The sequence below is a fragment of the Mesoplodon mirus genome (genome assembly GCF_964341445.2).
Source record: "Mesoplodon mirus genome assembly, chromosome: 2".
Classification (NCBI taxonomy): Eukaryota; Metazoa; Chordata; class Mammalia; order Artiodactyla; family Ziphiidae; genus Mesoplodon; species Mesoplodon mirus.
Genome location: NC_138977.1, coordinates 159,900,104 through 159,917,615, shown reverse-complemented (window position 1 = coordinate 159,917,615; position 17,512 = coordinate 159,900,104). Strand labels below are relative to the sequence as shown.

Here is a 17,512-nt window from a genome sequence, read left to right as displayed (position 1 = left end):
GTAGATTGTGTTATTTCTTTTCACAATCCTTCCTGCCTTCCCACCCTTGCCATGCTCCAATGTGGGTGCAGGGCTCTCCCAGCCGCACTGACTGTGGGTGTGCCTACTTGAGTTGCTTTGACCAACAGAATGAGAGTGGATGTGACTGCACCAGTCTGAGCACAAGCTTTTAAGAGGCAGGTGGGTTGCAGCTCCATTTCTTGAGAGTCCATCCTCCACCATGAAAACCACAGGACCCAAGGAATGGTGTCTCCTTCAGTCTGAGTCCCAGAATGAGATGCTATGAGGAGCATGCCTGAACCAAGAAGAAGCCTGAAGATAAATCTAGCTAAGCCCTCCTAAGCCTCTGCCACCCACAGACCTGTGAACAACAACTATTTGTTATCGTAAGCCACAGAATTACAGGGTTGTTTGTTACGTGGCATTATTGCATCAAAGTGAATTGATACACCATCCAAATTCTGTGCTGGGAGTCACAGCCACAGTGATTGCTGTCTGAGAGATTTTCCACCTCAAATACTTCATAAACCCAGGACTCTGTTCCTACCTTTAATGACCAGAGCCCCCTTCCTCCCTGGCTCCCCTCACAGATCGCCCAACCAGCCTCCTTGCAGTGGCAAGTGCTGCCTACAGTGCAGCTGCACACTCATATTTATCCACAGAAACCCAGCCCATTTGCCTTTGGTTTTGCCTCAGGGGACAGCCTGTCAGCCGGTGGTGCTTTGCCACACTTTTCAGGAAAGCAACCCTGGAAGTGGCAACAGGCCTGAGATTGAATATAACGAGCACACATTTGTTCCCACCCGCATGGGTCAGGGACACAGTGGCATTTTCCTCCTTCATGAATCAGAAATACAGGCGGTCCCCATGGATTGCAGGCCTTTTCTGTGAGCTCAGGCCCATTTCCATGACAACTGCAATTTTAACAGCGAGATTTCACGCTCCATTGTACCTGACAGACATTCAGGAAATATTCCCTGATGGTGTATCTGGCGTTAAAATAACACACCTCTATCATGACCCCAGGAGTGGGCAAGGTCTTCAGGCTCCCTATAGAAGGATGATGCTAGCTAAATCTGTATGTATGTGTAGACCCATTTCTGCATTTTTTCGTATCTGCCTTTTACCTTATATAAAGCAATCTGAACAGAAATCCTTTGCCTTCAAGAAAACCATATTCCTGAGTACACACTAAGTATCAGTTCTGCATTACATGGGTTTTCATTTTTAATTCTGAAGTCACCTTAAGAAGTGGGTATTATGGCTACAAATAAGGAAACTCAGAGAAGGGAAGTGATTTTGCTCAAGGTCACACAGCCAGGAGATGGTGGAGTCAGACATGAACCTAGTACCACCTGGTACCAACAAAGTGACAGCCCAGCGTCCCGTGGTAGTTATCCCGGTGTTCTCCTCACTCTACCTAGTTAAGATGTCTGAGCCTCAGTTCCTTCCTTTGAAAAATGGGAATAAGCAGGAATAGACCATACATCTGAAGTCCATTCCCAATGCCATGAACCTCACCGGTCCTTCTGACAGGATTGTTGCAACTGTGGCCAAAAGGGAGTAAGGCAGATTAAAGGGCTCTGGAAGTTGGAAAGGGCTCTCCAGTATTAAGACATTAAAGGCAGAGCCCTGTTCACCTGATAAACACTGACAACGCCTCCTGTAAGCCAGATGCTTCTACAACTATTATCTCATTCAGTACTCATTTAACAAAGAGGCAGCGCTGTCTTCTGCTGGTTAAGGACATGGCAGTAGACGTCAGAACGCCTGAGTTCTAATCGGGTCCCACACTTACTACCCTTGTGCCTTAGGCACGTTTACCTCTCTGTGCTTCAGTGTTCCACCTCTAATGCAGAGAGTGGTTTTGAAAGTTAAATGAATTAATGCGTGGACAGAGCTTAGTGCCTGATTTTTAAAGTCTTACCATTGTGGGGAGATAAATCTCATTCAAATGCCCAGTTCCATCTTAAGCTTCTCTCTAACCTCTCACACCCCAAACTCCACTCTTTTGTAGATCTTGTTGCATCTGCTCCAGAAGTGTCCTCATACCCCACTGCTGATTTCCACCTCCCATAGCACCTGCTCCAGGTCAGCCCTCCCCACCTGTCTCCCTGCTGCCTGCCTTGTCCCCTCCACACGACAGCCAGGGACCTTTCTGGTCACAAATGCAACTATGTCGTGCCTCTCCTTAAACCCTTCACCAGCTTGTCCTCACACGTAGGACAAAGTATGCCCTCCCAGGCTCTTTCTGGCCTGACCCCTGCCCTCTCCTGGCCTTGTGCTATACTTGTATACTCACACTATATTCTGGCTCTCTGAGCTGCACTTTCACACCTCGTGCCTTTGTCTGTGGCATCTGCTACCTGGATTTCTTGCCACACCTGCTCTGCCCATTGATTTCCAACTCACCTTGTCAGGGGCAGTGTCCTGCTTCCAGGAACATGTGCTTACCTCCTGGAGTTCCTAAAGTGTAAGGCTTGCACCCTTATTAGCATTGTTTCACAACTGCACAGAACTTCATCTTTTGGCTCATTTTTATATGTCCATTTCCCGCATGGGACTATGAGATCCTTCACCCCAGAGACTACAGCTTGTTCCCACACAGCTTCTTAGCTGGGTGACCTGTGGCAATAACTTAATCTCTGTGTTTCAGTTGTTGTTGTTTTTTTTTTTTTCCTATTAGTGGAGCTAATCAAAGTACCCAACTCACAGTATTACTTAAGATAAGTAAAAGCTCACGACACAATGAATACCAGCCTATGCAGCCCAATGCTCTATGCTGAATGTTCTGTGTCTGTGCATTTGAGGAAGCAGGGAAAAGTTTCCATTGCTTTTATCAGTTTCTCAAAGGAGTCTATGGACCCAGAAAGTATTTAAACCAGTTTAAAAGGTGCCCAATAATTCAAGTTTTATTTTGGATCCATTTTGTTCTACATGCTCCAAAATAAAGGACAGCAAAAAGAAAAAAAAAAAGCAGAAAAGAAAGGGAAAAAAGAGAAAAAAAGAGAGAAAAATCCAAACACTGTACTTGGAAATTGCAGTAAAGAACTGGGGCTATTTTGGAAAATAGAAGGTCCTAAGTAACTGAGAAATATCGTCCAGAGCCTCTAGGAAACTCAGTGTGGAAGAGGAAGAAACCTGTGAAAAATTCTGAGGGCAAAAGGTAGACTCTCCAGAGCTTCCCTGGTGGCGCAGTGGTTGAGAGTCCGCCTGCCGATGCAGGGGACGTGGGTTCGTGCCCCGGTCCGGGAGGATCCCACATGCCGTGGAGCGGCTGGGCCCGTGAGCCATGGCCGCTGAGCCTGTGCGTCCGGAGCCTGTGCTCCCCCATGGGAGAGGCCACAACAGTGAGACTCCTGCGTACCGCAAAAAAAAAAAAAAAAAAAAAGAAAGAAAAAAAAAGGTAGACTCACTCTCCCTCTACATACAAAAGACTTTCCAACAACAGAGCTGTCCAAGAGTAAAGCAGGCTGCTGTGTAAAGTGGTGATTTCCCTGCCACTGGAGGTGGGCAAGGAGAGGGTACCTGCAATTCCTACACTAGAGGGGAGACTGGGGGTGGGGAAGAAGCAATGGACACTCCTTTCTGCCGCCTCAAATGCACAAACACAGAAAAATTTACATAATTTAAAAGGTTCCTTTCAACTTTGAGGTTGTATAAGTCAAATATTTACTTCGGATTTAATCCCTAAGGGGCTATGAATATGGTCTGATAAAGTACATGGCAGCATAATTTGGGGACAGGTACAAAATCTCGAACAGCCACCTCTTTGCTTTATGCAATTCTGCACCAGAACCGTGGAGTTTTCCCATGGAATTGACCCTAAGTTCTAACACCAAGCAGTTATTCAGTCAAGACCCTGGGGAAATGTGTACTTTAATGATTCAACATATATATATGGAAGATTCCTCTTGTAAAAGCTTGCTTTCAGTGTGAAATGCAGTGAAGCCCATTAATATGCCAGACCTGCCTTCTCCCCACTGCCAAAGTTCCACTTGGGAAGTCTTTATTTTTTACCTCCAGAAACCCTTCATGCCACCCTCATCTCCTTCTGGATGGTAACTACCTAAATGCTAAATCCATGGATAGGACATTTGTTAAGGTCAAATGCAAGAGTGTCTTAAGACCTCACTCAGCAAAGATGCACAGCTTGCAATCTAGTTTTTATTCATCCACTCACAGAATATGGAGTCCCTGCTATGAGTCACCAATGCATAAGAGTGCTCCTGAGGAGATGCTGAGGAAAAGGAGATGTTGTTCCAATCCTCCAAGTGTGCACAGTCAAGTGGACAAACCAAAGTTACCCAAGTGGGAGTGCACCTGGGGCACAGGCCCAAGGAAGGAGTAGGAAGCTGAAACTTCATATGTCCATAGCCATCACTTCCCTCCTTTTACCTGTTTACTCTTGTTTTTTAGACCAGCCTCTCTGTGAAGTATCCTAGATCCCATTCCATTTCCTAAACCACCAATTCAGAGTTGTCTTTTCTCACTAAGAGGAAAGTTAGGATTTGGTCTTTGCATCTCTCTATGGCAATGAATCTCAAACTTTCTGTGTTCAGGACATAGTTACAAATGGTATAAAAATTTGCAGCAGTCTTGAAGGGATTAAAGACATAAAACACCACCAAATGAGTCAGCAGCAATCACTACCATGTCATCCCAACTACAGTGTGACTGTGTCCATATCAGGGGGCCTTTAGTGTCTCCTTAATTGAACTTGCTTACTCTTCAGCACCATGGCACTGCACTGTCCACTGCCCTGACCCTGTTCTCTTATATGCTCAAGGGGCAAAGTCTTCTGATGTCCCCTTTCCATTACAAGAGCTTCCTTTTCCTCACAAAAAAATTAGACACTATTCCATACTGTTCCGTTTGTGAGTGCTCAGGGATCCACCTGATAGATGTTACTAGAACAATTTGTAAACTTGGTTGTAGTAAACATAAACTTTAAATGCTAATCAAAATTTAGCAGCACATCTACACAGGATTTTTTCAGTACATCACTGTGCTCACAGCACATGGGCTGAGAACCACTGGTTGCTGGAATATCTTGCATTTTCCTATCTTCCACCAGTGCCTCTTGTACATGGGTCCTTACTCTCTATCTCTGGGCCTTGCCTCTCACCCCCATGCCGTTCTGTGTTTCTAATTGCCCAGTGAGACGCCTCAATTTGGTGATCATTCCTAACTCTAATTCAGCCTAGGAAACGATGCAGGCCCTTTCTTTCAAACTCACCCCTTAAACTTCCTGACCACCTCGTTATCAGTTCCAACAGGTGTTTATTAGCATCTCTAATGGGCCACGATGTTCACATTTAATCCTCATATCTGCTCCAGAAAGACTAATGCTGGGCTCTTCACCATCAGTTTAGGCCTTGATTATGCAACTTGCTTTGGCCAATGGTTATGAGCAGATACGAAATGTGCCATAGCTGAGCAGGACTTCTTAAAGGCATTTGTGCTTCAAGCCTCTGCTCCTTCAGCCTGTGTCTCAAGGTGAGGAGATACAAGGGGCAGACCCATTGTTCGCAAGAGCCAGGGGCAAAGCTACAGCCAATCCAGGTCCTCATGTAACAGGAGCAAGAAATAAATGTATGTTGCTGAAAACCACTGAGACTTTGGACTGTTGGCTATGGAACAAAGCTAACTAATACACCATCTTGCAGTAAGAATAATAACCGCTAACCCATAGAGCATATACTATGTGCAGGTACTATTCTAAATATCTCACATATATTAAGTCATTTAATTCTCAAGGAAAAAAAAACCCTATGGAGTATTACTATTATTACCATTTTACAAATTAGAAAATTGCTGCATAGAGAAAATAAGTGATATGCCAAAATTACACAGCAAGTAAATGGAGCAGCTAGGATTCAAATCCAAATAGTCTGGCTTCAGAATCCACATTCTTCCATGTTGCCTTCATTATACCATCCTCCCAGTTCAAGAACTTCCAGAGGCTTCCTATTACCCACAGAATAAAGTCAGAATATCCTATAACTAGGAGCTGAATTATCTAATCTAACTCTGTAAAGAAAAGGAACCTGAGGCCTAGAGAACTGACTTGTCCAAGATCAAATACCCCATATGCATTTAAGCCAGACTTAGAACCCATGGGCTATTTCCATCACTTTGGGTGCATTCTGCCTGACTTCTAAAGCCTTGTAGAATTCCCCAATCCCCCAGCCATTCAAATTTATTTCAAGATCCTCACCCTTGGATTTAGCTATGTAAAACTCTTCATTCTCTTGTGACAACATTCATTCACCAGCCCAGGTCTTGACCCTGCTGTTCCACCTGCCTTGCATGCTCTTCCTTTGTCTCCACCGATCAAATCCCTCAACACCTAGCTCATGCCATCCCCTAAGCCCCAAGAGGGCACCTCTTATTGCTTCTGCCAATGCTGAGCCCTCCCTTCCCTGAACTTCTCTAACACCTGTGCTCTATTCCACACTTACCCTTTGGTCATTTTTAAGTCGTTCCACGTATGTGCAATTTTTCACTTAGATGGAAAGGTCAGGATCATGAAATACGTATTTTTTAACTGCTCATGACACCTTGCACAGTTCAAGGAACAAAACAGTTAAGATATGCAGTTAACAGTCGTTGATTACCTGCCATTTTGAATTTTCATCTCCTCAAAGAGAGCCTGAGTTCGGGGAAGGGAACTATCGTCTATCTGTTAGCCACTTACTATGTGCCTGGTACATTCACATATGTCATTATCCTGTGTATTCAGTCTTGGCCAAGTTCATTACAAGACACAGGCAATGAGGGCTAAGTTGGTATCGTTATGTTATGGAAGATGTCACAACTCAGTATCACTTGTATGCTCACAAACACTTTTTAAGAATGTAATTTAAAATAATTCTTCCCCAAAGAGAATGGCCCACTTCTTCCTGTCTGATCATGAACTTGACCTAACTGAGAATGTCTGCTTCTCTGCCCTGGATGACAGAAGCTCTGAATCAGGACCATATGTCCAGAAGCACACCCCCAGTGGTCCAAATCACTGGCAGGTTTGGTCTCTGCTTTTCCTTGAGCCTCAGTCTTGCTATTCTACTTCCCTCTGATTTCACTATATGCAGGATAAATCACTCTAGGCATCTCAAGTCCTTTGCATAAAAAGGCAATGAGATAAACTAAATACTTATAAGGTAGGCTGAATGCTATCCTCATTAAGAAGCAAGTTTTTTGCATATTTGTCCATTAGAATAACTAATTCAGTCTGATGTAATTTTTATTTAATAATCTCTTTCTTCTCTGCTCATCTCTACTGTTTTACTGTTTGATCTAACACACACAGACACACACACACACAGAGACACACAGACACACACAAACACACAGATTTCAATCAGACAGTGACTATCTTACCAGGCAGACCAGCCCATCTACCCTCCCTGCTTGAACGGGACCTCTTCATTCCTCCACAAGCCATTGAAGAAGCTTCCAAGTCTCTATAATCCTCAGTTTACTCTTTGGGAAACAGGCTGCCTTCCTCACAGGACTGTTCTGAAAACCCAATGAAAGATCGCGGAAATCCTTTTGAATGCTGTAATGGTCTGCAAACTCATGATGTCTTATCTGTAATAACAATACTTCATAACCATGGTGGTGGACACTCCTGCCTCCCCCTTCAGTGGCTCTGTTGGGAGAGCTGCTTCTGCAGGGCCACGAGCCCTGTGCCTTTGTTTGCTCAGAGCCACGCCCAGGATGCCCCTACTCACTTAACCACCGCAGTGGGCACCGAAAAACCATTTTAACTAAATTAATCCCGGCTATGCCATTAATTTTTGAAAAAAAGCCACACAAGAAAGAGAGCTTTATTAATGTTCTAAACAATCTTTGGGGGCTGAAGCCAAGTGTTTTGGCTTTTTCCCTCTTCTCTAGCAGGCTACTCTAGCATCTCAGAAAAAGGCTGAGGCAGAGAAAAGAGGAAAAGACATCATAGTCAACACGAGTACAGCATTTTTGTGATTCAGCCGTGCCCCTGCCTTTGTCCACACTGTGCCCTGTCTGGAGTGTCCCTTTTCTTCCTCTGCTCACATACTCTCTCTCCTATCTCTAATTTCACTGCTGAATCTGAGACCTTAACCCCTTTGTTCAGATGAGCAAGCTGAGGCTCACAGGAGCACAGTGACCCAACATCAAGCAGGTGGGGACCTGGAGATGCAGCTGACAGCTGTATCTTGGTCCTTTTTTAAGCCCCCCTGGGTCCCTCCACAGGCCACACATACCGTGGCTGCCAAAAACGTCTTAACCGTCTCCAGGATTTGCTCTAACTGCACAGGGAAGCCACACTTGGTCACAGAGGTCGGGCTCCTGCAATGCTGACTTTCCTTCAGTTTCTCCAACGGGCCACACTCTTTTGCCACAGAACCCCTCCCTCCTCACCCACCAGGACTAGGCTGGGTGTCCCTGCTGTGGTCTCCTCAGCCTCCTGTACGTCCCCTTATAACATCCCCCCACCAACATTTTGTTGCTATTTCAGGCTGAAATGTCAGTCTTTACTAAACCCTGTGAAGGCAAAGGGCATGCCCATCTCATGCCCACTTTCCTTAGCGCCCAGACAGTGGCAGGCACAGACCAGTGCTTATTATTAACTTACCAAATGAGTTTTATTGATTGAACAGGTTAAGGAAAGCCACAATGCCTATCCATTCATTTAATGGCATTCTGGTTCCTGTCAGACCACGTACATTATCAGCAAAAGGTCCTCAGGAAGCTGTGGGTCCTACAAAGGAGCTCCATCCAAGTCCATCCTCTCTGGCTTCTCCTTTAAACCACACATTTTTCTAGCTGGAGTGGACTATGTGGGCCAAATTAAACACAAATGTTTCATCAAGGACAGCTTTCCCAGGAAATAAGGGGCATTTTCAGCATCTCTCTTCCCCATGCTATTGAAGCTGTGGGATCCACTCCATGTGATTCTCTTTTTTTTTTTTTTTTTGCGGTATGCGGGCCTCTCATTGTTGTGGCCTCACCCGTTGCGGAGCACAGGCTCTGGGACGCACAGGCTCAGCGGCCATGGCTCACGGGCCCAGCCGCTCCGCGGCATGTGGGATCTTCCCGGACCGGGGCACGAACCCGTGTCCCCTGCATCGGCAGGCGGACTCTCAAACACTGCGCCACCAGGGAAGCCCCCATGTGATTCTCTTTTACACACGAGTTGACTACCTGCTTCGCACAAAGGACTAAAGCAGCGGGATCAGCCAGCAGTTCTGAAGCCCTTACTGTGTGCCTACAAAACACTAAGCACTTCGCCAGTGTCCTCTCAGATGCTCAAGGGTCCTGTGAAATGGCCAGTGCTAAGCCCACTTTGGATAGAAGAGCACGGAGGCTCAGAAAGGAGGCAGAGTAGGGAGGCACACCCAGATCTGTCTGCTGCAAAAGCCTGGGCAGCTTATCTCCACTCCAGAGGGCCACAGCCTGCAGGCAGGGTGACCGCTGCGGCTGTGCAGGCAGAACTACGCAACTCCGGAGGCACTGTTCCCATACTCCTGCCTCAAAGACCATCTGGCTAAACATGCTTCTTGGAAACCGGGATCCTGAATGGGGCACAGACCTGCTATGGGCAATAGCCACAAAGGTACCCCAGGTTCCTGACTCATCAGTCACTACATCCCCTCTACCTCCATCTCCTGCCTCAGTTCCCCTGGGGTCAGGGTTGGAGAGTAGGAAAGCCCGGACTGGCTCATGCAAATATCCAGTTCGTTCCTCCCACACTGCCTAGCCCAGGGCAACCACATCCCTTCCACTGATTCTTAGCTGACTACAGTGTTAAGGGATTGGTCACTTATACGGCTGTGTCTCAGAGGGCAAGGATTAGGGATGGGCAAGAGGTGGTCCCCACCCTCAGGGGGCACATCTCTGGATGGTAACTCAGCAAAGGTCTGCTGACAAGACCTGAAGCTGGGCGGAAGAGGAGTTTGCTGAGACTCAATCCAGAGTTGGGCAGAATGCAGGGCTGTTCCGGCGAGGCAAGGGGTCCCAGTTCTTTCCCAACCTTCCTCTCAGTTGCGCCCCCAACCAGTGCTCCAGCCTCTGAGAACTTTACGTGGACAATGCCTCCATCGAAAGATTTATCGAGAAGGTTCAAGAAAACAAGATCCACAATACACTGGGCAGGCAAGTGGGAAATGTCAGCTTCTTCACCCCTACCCAAGGCTGCCCTCTCCAAGGTGTTCTGGGACCACCCCTGAGCCTGGATTCTGGATAAAGGAGGATGCTAGGTCTCCTGCCCTCAAACCTCAAGCATTGCCCTGGAGGATTCCATCATGCCTTCCAGCACCTGGCTGCTCAGATATCAGCCACCCAACGCCCATGGGTTTCACCAGCACCTGTGGTCTACAGCCCTCAGGAATGGTTTGGTTCAACTCTGGTGCCAGGCAGGGAATGGGGTGGAGGCCAGGTCTCTGGACCCGCTGTGTCCTCAGCTCCCCACCCTGAGACAAAGCATAAAGACCAGGGATCCTTTGTTTCTGGCCACACCCAGGGACACCGAGGGCTGCTCAGCCACCGCCACCATTCCCACCCCCCAGTGTTAACCCTTGCCGGGACACAGCCGCCAGGGCCGCCCCATCAGGTTATTTTTAGCTGCAGTGAGGAATGGGAGGGGCTCCTCCATCATGGCGCTGCCTCTAGGTCCAGACTTCCACTTCATCGGTTTGGGCGGGGAGTGGGGGGGAAGGGGGGAGGGGCGGTGGTCGATCATTTTCCTTACTCTGGCGGGGAAGAAACGCTGCCGCGAGATGCAACAGCTAGACTGTGCAAAGGCCGCCCGCCGGAGGCTCAGCTCCAGGGCCGGAGGGAGGGGGTTCGGACACCGCGCCCCTCCCTCTTTTGTTCAGCTCCGCATCCTCCGGGTCCATGCCATCCGCTGCAAGCCCGCGGGGAGAGGGACGCGAGACTCCCGCCCCGCCACGCCACGCCGGCCTGCCCTCCCCCCCATTGTCCCCAGCGGCTGGGGGGTGGAGGCTGCAAGGCCGAGACCGGCCCCGCCCCACCCGCCGCGACGCAGGAAGCCCCTCGGGGGCCGCCCGTTAGGTCCCCCAGCGGATCCCGACCCCGGCGGCGACCACCACCACCTTGCCAAGAGCGGCGGGGCCAGGGCGGGGGCCCAGCTTACCGTGATATGCGGAATGCTCTTCTTGCCCTGGTAAGACATGGCCCCCCTCTGGCGCCCTCCGCCCGGCCGGTGGACCTGTGGGGCTGGCTTTCGCCCGGTCTGGCTCTCTCTCGGTCCCGCTCCCCGCGGGCGCGGTGACAAAGGCCCGGGCTCAGTGAAGAGAGGGACGGAGGCTCGGCGCCCGCGGCTGCCCACGCGCCCGGCTGCCCCGGCTGCTCGGCCCGCCCGCCGCCGCTGCCGCTCCGGCTGCCAGCACCGCCCGGCTCCGCGAGGAGGGCGGGAGGAGGAGGGAGAGGCGAGGGCGGGAGGAGGGGGCTGCAGACAGACAGCTCCTCCCGGCGGCGCGGAGCCGAGCCCGATTCGCCCCTCTCTGCTCGAACCAGGAAGCGCTTCCCCTCAGATCCCCCCCCCCACTCCGCCCCCCGCCCCCTCCCCAACCGCCCAGCCCCTCCGACCCCCACCCCGCGCACACGCCCTCTGCTGGGCCCCGGCCTCGCTCTCGGATTGGGTAGGTCTGGTTTTCAGGGCTCCTTTAAAAGCCAGAGATGAACTTCGGGTGCGCAGGCAGAGGCCGTGGCAGCGCCACAGGTGTGCAGCAGTGCATCTGCAGGCCTCCCCGAACATCTGCGTGGGGGAGGGAGTGTGGGCCGGGCGCCCAGAACCCGGCCCGGCTGCTGGTGCCCTCGAGGCCCTCCAGGATCCAGCCCAGGCCTCTCGTTCCACAGCCTGCGTTAGTCCCTCCGCTGCGCCACTCCCTTAATAGACGGAGCACATCTCCAGCCCCAAGTCCAAGCCTTTATTCAAACTGTGTCCTCTCTGAATATCTTACCTCAGACAGAAGCCTATCTATTCTCCCAGACTCACCTCCTAGGGCTTCTCCATAAAACCTTTCTCTGCCACTCCTCCCACCCCCATCATTGAACCAGCCTCCCTCCCTCCCTGCAGCAGGGACCCCAGAGACAAAGCCCTAATTAGTGACTGACCTGCTCTACCGCCTGCAGCCCCTCTTTCATCACACGGCCCCCTGCCACTGGGGCCACCGGCTTATCCCCAGAGCCTTGTCTACCAGACAGTGATTGCTGATTGCAGAGCCAGACCATTGGCACTAAGGAGCCCAGAGCCCCCAGGACAGGCTAGCGGTCCGGAGGGGGGAAAGGATGTCCTGGTTCCCAGTGGAGAGTGGACACCAGCCCCAGCACCTATAATCCAGGTGTTGCTTTGGGGAGAGGTGGGCAGGAGTCCTGGGTTAGCTTGATGAACTTCTTGACAGAAGAGGAAAGAGGCAAGAGGGAGAAAGGGGGGAGCCCTAGCAAGCCCCCATAGGGCTAGACAGGTGCCTCCCAAATCCAGTCAGATTAAAATGCCAACCTTCTACTTTCTGCCTATAAAAGCCAAACCCACAGGCTCGGTAAAAAGACCCCACCTTCTTTACTTCCAGCTGCCACCAGAGGGAGGGGTGCCAGGCCTGGTAAAGCTCCCACCACTCAGGTTAGGGCCTGAAGCCTTTACCTCCACTGCCACCTGGAGGCCAGTCCTCCAGTCCAGGACAGAAGGCCAGAGATGCCTGGGCCTTAAAGTGGGGATACGGTTGTATGTTCACAAAATAGAAACGGTTTAGTATTCCAGGAACACTAGGCCATAAGTTTCCCATTTCACAGGTGCGAAATTGAGGCTTACAGAGATAGAATGAAATCTTAGATACAAAGCATGTTAGCTGCAGCAGAGCAGTATCTGGAAGCCAGGTTCCTGCACAACTTGTCTAGAGCTCAGTCTTGGCTCTGAGTTGGGTCCTAAATTCTTGTTGCTGACCGGAAATTGCAGGTCTCCCTCTCTCTGACTCTACATCCCCTTCCTCAGCGTTGCTAAGGGCTAGGTTCCAGGAACCAGGGCCCCTCCCAGGCTTCAGTCTGGGCAGGGGAAGCTCCAGGATTGGAGAGGAGACCTCCTGCGTATCGGGGGAGGGGCACGCGTCTGCTATTGGCCAAACAGACCACCGCTCCCAAGTGGACTTCCCGGGTACAAAGCGCCGCAGTTGCACAGCCTTGGGCCTCGGCAGACGCTGCGCCTGCGCCGCAGAAACCCCTCCTCCCTCCCCGGGAAAGAGCTTTACGGGTGGGGGGGAAGGGCCCCGGCACCCTCTGCAAAGCTCAGGAGCAGCGAGGCCCGCCGGCCCCCGAACCCGAACCCCGTGGCTGCTCGGTCCGCAGAAAGTAAAACTCTCTCCCCCAGGGAGACCGCGAGCACCTAGGCTCCACAGTCCCGAACCTCGCGTGCTCCTGGAGCCCTTGGCGCGCCGGAGGCGCTGCCTTTTGTCCAGTACCCGAGAAGCCATGGAGAAAGGGGAGAAGGCTAGAGGGGGAGAAGAAAGAGGAGTGGGAGAGGTGAAGGGATCAGCGTCCCCAAGGGCCGAGGCGCGGCTGAGGAGCCGTCCCAGACAGAGCCCAGGGGCGATGCTGGCTTTGGTGACATTGACTGCAGCTCCATCAGGGACGCTCTTCCACAGCTCCCGGCCGTGCACAAAGCTCTCCCGCCTCCCTGATACTCCACCACGCCTTGAGGGAGGCTGGGAGATACCACCCCCATTTCACAGATGAAGAAGCTGAGGCTCAAGAGGACGCAGAGCCTTGACTGGAAACTAGGATTCTCCGGTATTGGCCCCGGCTTCTTGGTCCGCGGCCCTGAAGCCTCCCGCTCGGGCTGTGAAGCCTGGATCCCAAGTGAGGTCGGACACTAGGGAAGGAGGTGGGCAGGGCAAGATATAGAAAGGATAGGGACAAGGAGACGGGACCCTCTCGATATCTCCATTCCTTGCCCCCCCCCACACACACACCCTCACTGTAGACCTTCATCTCGCGAGGCTCAGGATTCAGGACCACGGAGAGTTCCCGAGCTACGAAGACTGAAGACCCGGGGCGTGGGGGTGGGGGCAGGAGGAGACCCACTATTGGGTCGTAGCAGCCACAGGCCAGCCCAGCCCCCACCTCCCACTCCTCCAGGAAGCCCTCCCAGATTTCTGTCCAGATCAAGCTCTGCCTCCTCCGGGCTCACTGTATGCCTCTCAGAGCATTTAAGGGGAGAAGGGTTAATAAAAATGATGATAAGGATCAAACTCATAATAAACAACGAACACTTATTGTATGCTCACTACCTAGCGGCATTAACTGATTTAATTTTCACAATGAATTTGTCACCCACCCTGGCCTAGGGTGGGGCCGGAGTACTAACAGGGAACCCAGCACCTATCAGGGGCCTGGGGCCTGAGCAGTGCTCAGACATGGAGTTCTGGGGTAAGGCTACAGCTCGTCGGCCCTCGTGTGCTCCAACTTCCGTTTTCCAAGCACCTCACCCATATATCCCAAAGCTGGGTCGTCTATCCATCTTCCCCCAATGCATTGGCGACCCCAGCTGAAGAGAGATGAGCCATAGGGCCCATGGCCCGGCGTTCCCTCTCCCTGATGTTTCCCCACTTTCGTGGGGGGAAACCTCCAAGTCTAGGAAGCCACTGACCCCGGTTCAAACCCCCTCTCTGCCTCCAACTTGCTCTGTGAAGTGAGCACACAGGCGTTGTGCTGTGGGACTCGGGAGCATCCTCTGAAGATGTCGGTGATTGCGGCTAGCGGTTTCCAGTTCTGTCTGCCCCACGATCTAAATCTTTAACCAAATCCTTCCCCCGGAAAATACAGAGGGAGCACTCAGGAAAAGCTTAAGCTTTAAGCCATGTGACCACAGGCATTTCACTGAACCTCTCCCAGCGCCTGGTACATAGTAGGTGCTCTATAATTCCTCATGAGTGAGTGAATAAGTGAAGGGATGAATGCGGAACAGAGCTCCCTGCCTTTTCATAAAGCAGAAAATGAGGATCCTTGGATGAAATTAAACCCAGAGGTCCCTCTGCGCTTTAAGGGACCATGTGGCGGTTTTAGCCAACTTACTTCCCTTCTCAGAACCTCGCTCTCCCTTTCTGCAGTGAGGAGCGGGGGGGCTGGATCTCGAAAGACCCTTTGGAGTCTCACGGACTATGCTGGCCAACGCTGACCGAGTCGCACAACCTCTCCGAACCTCCTGAATGATGGGGTGGGGGAGGGGCGTTCCGTAGCTCTCCCAAGCCTGGCCGCAGTGGCCCCAGCACTCCTGCCCGGGCACTGCCCTCGGGCGGCCCCACGCCCAGCGACCCGAGGGTCCCGTCCCCTCCGTCCGGCCCACGCGCGCCCCGAGGGTACCTGGCCATTGTCCCGGCCGAGTGGCAGGTCGCGGGGCGCGGGGCAGCGGATGCGCAGCGCAGGCGGTCGCTCGTCGCGCTCGCCCGGCGAACTGACTGCCGAGCCCGAGGGATCGCTCACGTCGCTGGCCGTGTCCTCGCTGCCTCCGGGCCCCGGCAGGCCGACCGCGTCGAGCCGGCCAGCACTGCGCGGTGTGCGCGCGGAGCCTCGGCGGCCCACGCTGTACGCGTCGAAGTCGATGGTCTTATTCTCGTAGGCACCCTCCACCGCGGCGAACATGCCGCCGTACTTCTGGCGCGGGGTCTGCGCCGCGCTGCCCGGCCGCGCCAGGTACACGGGCAGGTCGTCCTCCGTGTTCCACGCGCGCCGCCGATCCGCCATACCGGTCCAAGGCCGGCAGCTCGCCCGCGCCCCCGCCCGCCCGCGGCCCTGGCCACCGCTGTGCGCCGAGCTCAGCGTTCCGTGAGGGCCGAGTCTGCCCAGGCGAGACTGCGGCCCGAGGAGGGAGGGGCGGGGCGGGGCGGGACGCGAGGCGGGGCGGGGCGGGGGCGGGGCCTCCGGGCGGCTGTCTGAGAGCGCAGCGGCAGGCTACAAAGGACCGGGAGGCGGGGACCGCAGCGAGCGCGGGGAGGGACCGTGACGAGCCCTCGCCGCAGCGCCGAGGGCGGGCAGCAGAACCGCAGTGCCCTCGCCGCCCACTCCGCTCCCCGCCCCCAGGCTGAGCGCGGGGCGCGAGGAGAGCGAGGGTTGCTAACAGCGAGCACGCACACACACACGCTCCCGAGGCACACACAGGTTGGTACTAGCACACTAGACAATTATGCCATACAAACACGTGAGAATTGCACAAACATGCTGGCACACACAAGAGTCGATTACACTACACGCTCCCTAGACATACGTAGACTCGTTCACGCACATCAGAGACAATTTTGCACACACATACATGCTTGTACATACTCCTAGTCAGACACACACACACACACACACACACACACACACCAGAAATTCTCAGTCACCCAACCCAGCGCATAGACAGCAACACACTGAGATTGATTGCACAACCAGAGAGAGACTCTCACACGCTGGACACTGCATTCATTCACTCAGCACTATTATACTGAGTGCCATGCTGGTGCCTAGCACGTTGTTGGCACTGGGGACAGTACTGTGAACAAAATAGACCAAGTTCTGCCCTCTGGGAGCTGACATTCTAAGGAGGAAAGAGACAAACAGACACATAGTGTACCGGGCAGTGCTGCACACCAGGAAGGATGAAACAGCAAGGAAAGAGGGATGTGCTGGGTCCACATTCACACTGACAGACAACAGAAGAACACGCTTGCATGTGAACCAATGACACACATGTACACGAGGCTCATGCCTGCAACATCCACACAACAAAGAGATTTTCACGCCAAAGGCAAACTCACAAGATGACTCCACACGCATAAACCCTGACAGGACGCCCACACACAAATCCACACCAGAAATATGGGTAGTCGGGAGCTTAAATAGAAACGCTCCAGAAAAAGACACACAAAGAGATAGATCATCTCACACACATGCACACACTCCTGTCAGTCACCCAGACAAATATTCCCCATTCCAGGGTCACTTCCCATGACCCCTGATGCAGCGTACCCTTGCTGAGCTAGGAGCTTGCAGCCTGGGAGTCCCAGGCTTCCTCTGACTAGGGCCCGGGTGAAGGGCGAGGGGCCTGGGGGTCGCTCTGCTGGGGCTCCCCTCTACCCCTCTTCAAAGCCAGGTGCCATGTGCCTTCCCTAGATACCCTCGCTCATTTCTCCCTGATCATTATCAGGCAGAGAGTCCTAAGCATCTTCAGGGACATGGTGGTCCCAGCTGCTCTTTCTGGATGGGTGGAATCACCAGCTGCCGACCCACTCCTCGAGCAAGTTCAGACATGTGGCAACAGGCTGGGTGGGGACCCAGCTGGGAACTTCAGTGCCTTGTGCTGCACCCCACCTCTCACCCTGCCATCTTCCAGTGCTGGGAACTGTCCCTTCAGTACCCGGCCTCACTGGTTCCAGGAGTCCCAGACTCTGGGGTGCAGTGCAAGTGTATTTTTAATGAAACCTTCTATCTGTCCTGTGAAATACTGTTCCCAGCACTTTCCAGGCAAGGAAATTTCCTG

General features: G+C 52.5%; 1 protein-coding gene across 2 annotated transcripts in view; it reads right to left on the bottom strand.

Moving 5' to 3' along the window:
• The window catches only part of CRMP1 (collapsin response mediator protein 1), a gene marked incomplete at both ends in the record, with an annotated part of 69,687 nt that extends 53,949 nt beyond the window's left edge, over window positions 1-15,738 (bottom strand). The window contains one exon of one of the 2 annotated variants that reach the window (XM_082610552.1): window positions 15,358-15,738. In XM_082610552.1, coding sequence (XP_082466678.1) covers window positions 15,358-15,738 — 381 coding nt within the window. Of the gene's footprint in view, window positions 1-11,137; window positions 11,226-15,357 lie in introns of those variants that run through there. The other variant, XM_082610553.1, reaches the window with a different exon arrangement.
• Between the last annotated feature and the right edge of the window lie 1,774 nt (window positions 15,739-17,512).